This window comes from Hippichthys cyanospilos, chromosome 2 (assembly GCF_059441005.1).
Source record: "Hippichthys cyanospilos isolate Australia breed blue-spotted pipefish chromosome 2, RoL_Hcya_1.0, whole genome shotgun sequence".
NCBI classification, from domain to species: Eukaryota; Metazoa; Chordata; class Actinopteri; order Syngnathiformes; family Syngnathidae; genus Hippichthys; species Hippichthys cyanospilos.
In genome coordinates this window covers 9,507,194-9,517,206 of record NC_142370.1, presented here as the reverse complement: position 1 = coordinate 9,517,206, position 10,013 = coordinate 9,507,194, and the positions used below count along the sequence as shown (strand labels likewise).

The 10,013-nt window shown below is 38.7% G+C and overlaps 1 protein-coding gene across 2 annotated transcripts in view; it reads right to left on the bottom strand.

The window, feature by feature from the left end:
* Window positions 1–1,155: 1,155 nt before the first annotated feature.
* Window positions 1,156–10,013, bottom strand: part of LOC148427176 (sterile alpha motif domain-containing protein 10-like) — a 44,249-nt gene continuing 35,391 nt past the window's right edge. For both annotated transcript variants that reach the window (XM_088408755.1, XM_088408754.1), the window contains 2 exons: window positions 9,769–9,909; window positions 1,156–3,414 (listed from right to left, as the gene is read on the bottom strand). In XM_088408755.1, coding sequence (XP_088264881.1) covers window positions 3,392–3,414; window positions 9,769–9,909 — 164 coding nt within the window. In that variant the 3' untranslated portion in view covers window positions 1,156–3,391. The remainder of the gene's footprint in view (window positions 3,415–9,768; window positions 9,910–10,013) is intronic.

The following is a 10,013-nucleotide window of genomic DNA, read 5'->3' as shown; positions in this document are numbered from 1 at the left end:
GGATTATCACGTAGCACGCCAAATTCTGCACTCCAGTCTTTTTTTGTCTTAAACTTGGGAGTTTCGGATGCTACATTTTAATGTCAGTTGGCGTCTAGCCAATCACAGGCTTCCTTCTCACGCGTGAACTCTGGAAGAATCTTAGCAACATTGTGCGTGCACAATTTAATAGTCAGTTATCCGTAAAATGACGCGTAGTTAATGTTACAGCAACGATCCAAAGGCGACCATATTTCCCCAATAGCTGCAGCTGTTTTCTCACATTTCTTATTTTAACGCTGTTAAGAATAACAAGCGTAGGGCGTTTCTCCAAATAACCGAACAAGATTCGATCATATGTTCGGTACTATGTTCGGTAATAGCTAAAAAGAAAAAAACAAAACAAAACGGTGGCAGTCGTCATGACCTCATATTTCTTGTCCTAATAATGGGCATCATTTGAGACTATATGACGTCAACATTGTATTCGGTCCAGCCAGGAGAGGGCGGGAGATGCTTATTTTTTCCACATTTGCTGTCACGTGAGAAGTAAAGATATTTTATTAAATAATCAATATGACATAAAGACATCCTAGTTTACAAGGGCACCATAGGTCAGGACCGAATTGATTACCTCTCTTCTTATGTTTGTTAAGGGCAATTTTTGTAAGTGGTAAATATTACATATTTGTATTTTTTTTTGGGCTGTACGGTATTTTCGCATTTTGGGTGTTCTTTTTAATGCACCAGTTTTCCACTAAGGGGCAGTGTTGGGTAAAAATCAGTCAAAATACTAGACTCTTAAAACATTGCCACTGTCCGTAAAACCCCACCAAAGAAATGTGCATGATTTCTATTTTATTACCCCCAAATGATCATTATTTTGTGACAGGACAGATTTACAGTTTCTCTATTTTAAAGTTCAAAGGTTCAATATTTTATCAATTGTGAGTGCACTCTAATTTATTGTAAATGTCAACCGCACTTACTTTACAGACATTACAGCAGCTTAATTTGGAGTGTTTATTTATTGCTTAGCATCAATAAAAATGCAACGATTTGATGATTTACGACACAATATTTCGATCTCCCCACAGTTTTAATCTCAAATGTGTTACTATGTCAATGTACAGACTATTAGATATAATTACATTCAAATGGAAAGTGGGACAAAAAGTTTTTGAACTTGAGTAGTTTATTTTTTTACATCTATACAAAAGTCATATTTTATTTTCCTTACCTGCTTCCACACTTACAGTATACACACAGCAATCATCAGAAACTTCAAAAATAATACAGTAAGTGATCTCCCTTTTAACAGTCAGTCTCTTGCAGTTTGGCACATCTGGCTCTGAAGGTGCCAGATGGAGGGACGTTATTTGTTGGAAGTTTGTCTCTTGATGTATGCAAATGTTGCATCCTCATCAGCTTACATAGACGTCTGCGTCTGTCTCATACTGACGTCAAACGTGCGCACTCTAGTCAACATGGGAATCATGTATCTGGGTAGCTTTGACAGTACTAGATGTCTTTGAAGCTTTTAAAAATCACAGTGTTACATGGGGATATAGGCGCATGAAAAACAATTGGGGTGTGTCCCTTTCTTTTGTCTATCAGAGAGATAACATGACTTACAGTAACGCTCAGCAAAAACACTGCAGGGCAGTTAAATGGTCCCCCTATCCTCCCGAATCCCAGCCTATTCATTTGTGTCCCATGTAGTGGACATCGGGCTTTTGTCTCTTTTGACTCATTAAAGCCATGACTAAGTTTTATTGTGCTCAGTAGAGAACATCCTATCATTTCCAATGATGCCTTTTGTGTTTGGGTGGTATGCAATTCATTTTGCTGTCTTGCTGAGACAAAAAGGATACAACAGTGGACGGACACAAATGAATAGTCTGGTTTCAATAGGACATAACAGGTGAAGCATATACGACCTTCTTCCCAGCACAGGGACTACAAAATAACACATTCCAATATTTCTTAGTTAGGCCTAACAGCGAGTCCTTATTGTGTAATTACATTTATATTATTGCTTGATCAAGCGTAGACAACGAGATTATCGTATTACACTTGCATGTCCTTGGGATTTGTCCCATGGAAACATCATCATGCTACTGTGAGAACACACTTGCTTACGTGCATGTTATTTAACGATCCTCAAATGTGCTGGGTAAAGCCATGTTGTAAATCTAGCCTAATTTAATCACAACATCTGATGTCTGATATTATCTGTTATTAGTCATCCATCAGTGATCTCAAATCCTGAGAAGAATACGCTGTAGTTTGTGCAAGAGTGTTGAGTTTGTATATATACACATCATTTTATCCATCTAAGTTCTCAGCATCCTTGGCTTGAAAAGTTAAAGCAATATTAAACTTGTTTCACCATTTGAACCTGTAGAAAGTAAATGATGTTTTTAATTGATGTGATAACCACATTATTTTTCTTGTATAATTAATACACCTTTAAAAGTGTATTTTGCCTCTTGCTGTCAACTGAAAATGACATCACATGCGCTCAAGGCTCGAGGAAGAACCAATCAGGGCTCAGGTTACAAATGTCACATGGCCAAACCCAGCATAGATGTGACCCCTAAGCTTTTTGGTTAGCTCCTTTTGCCAACAAACGAAGTACCAAACATGGCTTACCTGTTGGTCGTATTATGTTCACAAGTTAAGCTGTGATTGCTTGTTACCTTAACCTTCACCACATTTGGTCATTTTCAGTCAACAGCAAGTAGCAACATGTTTTTAAAAGTTTTCATTATTAAAAAAAAAAAAAAAAACATGATTTTTTTTTACAGTTGAAATATCTGAATATGTTTGTTATTTAATTGACTATAGACAAATAGCTTTTTTTGTTCTCCTGAAAATGGCTGGATAAGTTTAGCATCCCTTTAGAGTTTTTATTAAAAAAAAAGGTTAACTCACCAACTGCAACCTACAATAAAGACGTTTGTGTTTTAAAATAAGATGATTCTCAGTTCTAATTGATACTCAAATCATTATTATTACCGTCAAAAAGGCAAACATTTTGAACCAATTGACAGTATTGTATCTCATTTTGAACTGGCGTACACATTTGAAAGTGACACTCATGAGCCCATCTTCAAATGACAGACTACCAAGGATGGATTTGCTACTTAGACCTAAAGCAATTTCAGACCGAGATCATCGCCTTGTTATCGCTATGCTACAGTTGCTGCGTCTGCCTCGAGCCGGACTTCTCTGTTCTGGAGGTCTGCACCTCCAGCCTCCAATGAAAAGCCAGGAGATTGCTTGGCATGTAGTCAACAGGGTTGAGTCTCCGTTGTAACTGTGAAGACAGTAGCATCTCCTTGGCTCCTGGAGTTTTTTTGTAAAAGGAGCAGAAGGACCAGGGCTGCCAAACAGACTGCACGAAGAGCTAAGAGAAGTTTCCAAAGGAGGCTGCAGGAAGGATGAGAGGGAAGGGCAGAAAGATTCAGCAATAATCCAGTAGCAGCTGTAGTTTAAAGAGGCTCAATCGTTAAAAATACATTTTCTTTCTTTTATTAGAATGAAACAGGCAAAGGGTGTTGTGTGATGTTCTTGTGGTTTTTCTTTGGATTTGTCTGCGTGAATTGTTGAGCTGTGCGCTCAAACTTAAAAGAAGATTTTTTTTAACTTACCGTAGTAGTTCTATTCATTTAAATCTTGATTTTGGAAAAAAAACAACAACTTTGGAATGGTAAAGCAAAATCTCAGGGCATATGTTCCACACCTACCAACTGTGATGTTAGAAAGAATAAAATATACCTATGAAAATATCACTTTTATCTCCTAAGTCACTTCCCAGGAAACCCTAACAATGGCATGTTAGCAGTCCTTACAAAATGCTCTGTTCTGTGGTGTTTTGTTTGTGTTTTGCTTAGTGTCTGGGTTTTCTGTTTCGTTCTGTTCTGGGTTTTTGTTTAGCTTTGATGTGTCCTTTCACATTCTGGGTGGTTCACTCTTTTCTTCATGTTTTTATCATGTTTCTGTTCCCCTTGTGTCAGTGTCCCGTCAGTGTGATGTCGTCCATCTGTCTTCTTTAACCTGCTTCCCAACCACTTGTGTTGGCCAATCAGCTCTCTGTTCCAGTTGTGTCTTGTGCAGGTGCTCCTTGTTGTCTCGCTAGGTTTTGAGTGTATTTAGTTCCTCGTTTTCTTTCAGTTCTTGTCGGGTCGTTGTCGAAGTGTCGTAGTCATTGTTGTTCTCATCAGTCCCTCTTCATTTCTTGTGTTTCCCGTGAGTTCTGTAGTTTATTGTCCCCTACAAAGTAGCAAATAGAGCTCCATGTTGTCTCGTTAGGTTTGAGCGTATTTAGTTTCTTGTTTCCTTTCAGTTCTTGTCGGGTCATTGTCCTAGTGTCGTTGTCATTGTTGCTATCATCAGTCCTTCATTGTTCGTGTTTCCCGTGAGTTCTGTAATTTATAGTCTTGTGGTACAAAGTTTAATTCCGAGATTTTTGGTTGGCTACTTTGTATGTAATTGTCTCCATTGCATTCTTTTTGTTATCTTTGTATCTTTTTTTTTTTTTTGAGCGCAACCTAACTTCCAACCTTCTACCACCTCACCCATCATGTTAAAACGCAACACAAACAAGGAGCACTTCAGCAAATGGAGTCAAATTTGTAAAGATTTATAAATAAATAAAATGAGGATTCAAGCTTTTTGTTTCCACTTGTACTTGAAGTTTACTTTACAAATGAACATAAAACAAAAAGAACTACACCTTTTCTATTCAAGACAACTACCATATTTTCACAGCTATCAGGCACATTTAAAACTCTTAAATTATCGCCAAAATCGACAAGGCATCTTATGATGCGGTGTGTCATGTGTGTGCAACTCATAAAAAATATATATATTTTATTATAATAATTAACAACATAGCAAGAACTCGATCTGTGAACTGCGATAAAGCAAACAACCCTTTTTTTTTAATCACACTAAGCTTTCACATTTGTGGTTCATTGCTTACTATGACACAAAACTAGTTTTGTGTAACAGCATGTGACCACACGCTTCCCTCCAAAATGTCATTATTTTCTTTTCAGAAAACAACAGATGAAACCAGCCGGTTTCCCTGACGACCAGCCAACTTCTGACATCAAGCATCATTAGGCGGTCACACTTTCCTCGCCGAAACTGTCGGCGTTTTCTGCTGCGAGTTCCTCTCTCCTGATAGCCAACAAAGACACGCCACCTGTTTCCTGGGTGCAGACAGATGCCAGCGTGGCACTCGAGTGAACCTGACACACGACACGCACACACACAAGCGGGAGAATAAAGTGGCTGGAGATATGACTGCAGGCGTGTGCTGAAAAACATCTCTGATGAAAAATATTTTAAATGAGCTCCCAAAGGAATCCTTCTACCATAGGGGGCAAAGAAGGATGTGGAAAGAATGGGAGATGTGGAGGAACACGCCAAATGTGTGCAGAGATGTGACACATGCCCCATTTTTTTTTTTTTTTTTTTGTGGCGTGTAAGTTCAACTGTGAGGCAAACCAAACCAAGCTAACTACCGGGATATGCAGCATTGTCTTTATGTTTATGTAGATTTTTAGTGATTACTTGAAATATCAAATTCAACACGGCGGGTTTTATGACCCGGTGAGGGTTGACTTGACCGCCTCCATTTGGTCCTGCGCTGATCAACCATCGCGGGTTAGGAGATCGGCCGTCTGCGGTCCACTTGGTTGGAATGTGGGTTGGTTCCTGCCCAATGGCTTTGCCTGCTGTCAAGACATCACTGCACTATATAGCACAATATGTTTTCTGTAATTTATATTGTTTATGTGTAAGTCTGTATTTGGTACATGCAGCATCCACTTCAGCCTGTGGGCCTGGAAGGGGGCTCCTCCCACCTGTGGTCCCTTCTGGAGGTTTCTGATTTTCCCCAAATTGGGTTTTTTGAGTTATTCCTTCCCCTTCTGGGAGCATTGACAGGGGATGCTGTTTTGTACCTTACACTGAAAAGATGTTACTGTACGACTTCTTTTTTCAAAAAGAGGTCTCCACATGACCTCTTTTCATCTGTGAAGCCCTTTGAGACTTCGGTGATTTAGGGCTATACAAATAAAATGTGATTGATTGATTTGATTGATATGACCATTGTATAGCTTTGTATAGCTTTGACATCCAAATGCTGCAACACGTTGACAATGAAACTTCAGCTTTAAAAGAAAAAAAAAAGGAATATGAAGGAAAATATTTTTTTAAAAAACATTTGGATTTATTTTGATTATGATTACGTTGCAGATAAAAGAAAAATGCATTACCACAGAAAATGGTTTTGGATTTTGTTTTATTATGCCAAATATCACACTGATTGGGCCATATTCATGCAACAAAATTGAACCAGTGTTCTGTAAAATGAGGTGATCAAGCTTTTGATAGTTTATTACCTATTACTGATGAGGGTTCTCTCCGGGCACTCCAGCTTCATCCCACACTCCAAAAAACATGCATGGCAGGTGAATTGAACATAGTAAATTGTCCTTAGGAGTGATTGGGTGCGTGAATGGTTGTTCGTCTGTGTGCCCTGCGATTGTCTGGCAACCAATTCAGTTCAGGGTGTCCCCCGCCTACTGCCCGAAGCCAGCTGAGATAAGCGGCTCAAGAAAATGTGTATGTGTGTGTGTGTGTGTGTATATATATATATATATATATATATATATATATATATATATATATATATATATATATATATATATATATACATATATATATATATATATATATATTCTTTTTTTTTTTTTTTTTTGACCCTGCGGCAGATTGCAGCATACAAAAACAGGAACAGAAAATTCTAATGTCGGGAAGTAAGGCAGAACTGAAAATGTATTATAATGATCAACCAACAAGCATGAGATGAGAGGGAGGAGAAGGCTTCATCCCCACCCCATCCGGCGAAACCTCCCAAAGCTCTCCAGATGTTGCTGAGACCCCTGCAAAGCTCCTGCTACACTGGGAGAACTAAGAGGCTTTGGGCTCTAGAAGACTCCGCTTTACCTTTCATTGCACAGATGACACAATGCACCAGGCTGAAAATATGGTACATAGACCATAGAAAGTAGAATCTAAAAATACACGCATGAGATCAGGATGAAAATGCGCGGGGCAATAGATTTCAAACATGAAAGGGGTGAAAGTACTGCAGCGAAGGTTGAACAAGTCTATGTACGGTCGCTTACATATATTTGCATTCTACTTTGATGCTCTGATTTAAATTTTCCACACACATGAGTTTTCAGCTAGCTTATTTAAGCGTGCCCTGAAAGTTTGCTCAAAGTTTTGTTGGGTGGAAGAAAAAGAATTGTGCTTCGACAGCGATATTTTTCCCCGCACGATCATACTTCTGCAAACTTAACATTTTTTATACGCTTGTCGAAGATTCAAGGGTTTGCCAGTTTCCATGTCATCTTCATATCAATGTTTTATGGATTTTTTTTTCGTCATCTCTTTTGCTGTGAAGAGCATGCACGAAATAGGTTCATTCTAGCAGTGCTCTTGTTTGCCTGCATCCCTGCATCCTAGACGCATAATTTTTGACAGGGATGCGTGCTTTCAAATAAACGTGTCAGTTGGACGCATCAAAATATTCTCATCTTCCATTAACTATTTATTTCAGGAAAACTCGACCACTTACAAACATTTTTGACAACTTCATCCACCATGTTTGTTTTGATCTCAGTGAAGAAATAGGTCAATCAAGAAAAAAAATAAAAACAAAGCGTCGTTTGCGTCGAATGTTGCTCTTGTGTGGAGGTAAAGATGCAAGTACCAGATCGCTGTCTCAAACTTACTTCCAGAAGGAATTTTTTAAAAAAGTGTTCCAAGTGCGTTTGTTCCATACATTCCTTGATTTCACACATTTTATTTTGAAGCATTGTCTTGCTTCCTCATTGTTTGGCAATACCACTGCAGAGATGACATAGAAATGTAATATATTTATGTAATTGCATCATTTTTATTGGGATACCATCAATAGCTCCTTTTAAAGAGTCTAGGATCTATTATCCCCCCATGGTTTGGGGACTTTTCCTGTTGGGACTTGTAGCTTTCAAAAGTTTCCTCAGGTAAAATGAGAATTAATCTAGCAGCGTCATTTTTCAGTGTACTTCAGCTTCGACTGATTATACAAAGTTCATGATGGAAACACATCTTCACACAGCAAAAAGCCAATTTTCTTAGCTTAACTAGGTGTGGTGGATAACGTATTAAACTCCAATTTGCCTTCTCGCAATTAGTACGAGACTCCATCTTGACTGTAAAACATTGTTACTGTGCTTCTGGTAAGTGTGCCAGTCACAGACTGATTAGCACATAATGGAAGGCATAGACATGCGGCCAGTAGATAAATGCACTGTCAGACAAAGTTTTCTCTCTGTGCACTGCTTCATTATCCTCTGATCTGTCAATTTTGGCCAGTCTAGTTTGCTGTCAAACAGCTCAAATCCAATCACAGCTCTGTCTCCCTTGTTTTCTGCTCTGCTGTGCTGGGTATCCAAACTTTATCCCGCAGGTTCGGTCCAGGGACATACTTGTATCAGTGAAACACATTTTTTGCATCCAGGCAGCGTGGAAATGTACAGTAGGCCCCAAAATGCTGTGACTATGTATAAATACATTAATTATGCTTTTTTTTTTTTTTTTTTAGTTTGTGCTGCTATCCAACATCAACTCAAAAGCTGTCATCATTTCAAACAGTTCAATTAGATGAAATCAGCAATTTTGAAGATTAGTGAATGTAAATTCAGTACATTTTTGATTGGTTTCCTGTCTGCTTATTTCATACAAATTTTGAGCCTTAGTGTAGTTCAATTTTAATCTGAATTGCCTTTTTTCTAGTCTAACTGTCAATTATCATGAGTAACCGGAACTGATTTTTATCAGCAGCAGTGTGAAATGAATACATGAATGTATAATTTGATCTATATTAGAAATGTTTTTTTTTTTAAATGTTAATGTTTTGCAAACATTCTCTGTCTTTCTTTGTGTTTTATGTCCCGTCATTTAAAATGCCTACATCACATGTTGTTGATAGGTATTAAATGTTGTTTTGCTGGTCTGTTATTTACAGTCCCGTCGGTACATGGATGATCTTCTGTCGTCGTCGGCCCATCGTTTTTGTGAGTTTACCCAAGCTAATCGTCGGCAAAACATGCAAACTCCACACAGGTTGGCCGGAGTCTGAAGCAAACCCAGGACCTCAAAACTGTCAGGTAGACGTGCTAACCACGCTTTCACCGTGTCACCTCCATGTAATATATGAAAGAAAAAAAAATACAGTGCTGTTTTGGGACACAAGTTAAATTTGTTCCGTTGCCTTTTTTTTTTAGTATTGTGCAATCAAAACATGGAATTAGTGAAATCAGAGTGACGTATGATATGACTTTACATACAGTAGAGAAAAGATTATAGCAAATAAAGCAGTGCTGCCATGCAACCGTTTAGCCATGAAATAACAGAAAACAATGGCCAGCAACAGTTGAGATGGTATTACAGGCAAGCCTCTGCTGGCTCCAAGCCAATTGTGATTAAGTGGGTCATTTTTTTGATGGCTGACTAGTAAAAATGTTTACTGAGGCTGTGACTGAGGTGGGGCAGCAAATTAAGTGCTCCCATCATTGAAAGCACACGCTGCCTCTTCAATGTCCACTTGTATGTGTGTCATAGCAGGCACACCTGCTCCCTGGCTGTCAATTTATCCAAAGCTAAATCAAATCCGACTGCTTCTTCTCAAACACAACGGACATGATTATTTTTACTTACTCCGACTGAGGAGCTGAAGGTTCCGAACCTCTTCTCGAACCTGAAGCTGGAGGACTTGTTGGAGGACTTCTTGTCTTAGGATGTCCTGGACGATTCCCATCCTCTGCAGCTTCTCTCCGTTCAAACGGAGCAAGGCCCGTCCTGTTAGAAATGGGGTTCTCGTTTAAAAAAACACCCTCAAGGCAAAAAGTTAAGGAAGAGTTAGTGAAGGTTGAAATTTAACTAGTCCACAAGAACGGTGCTCT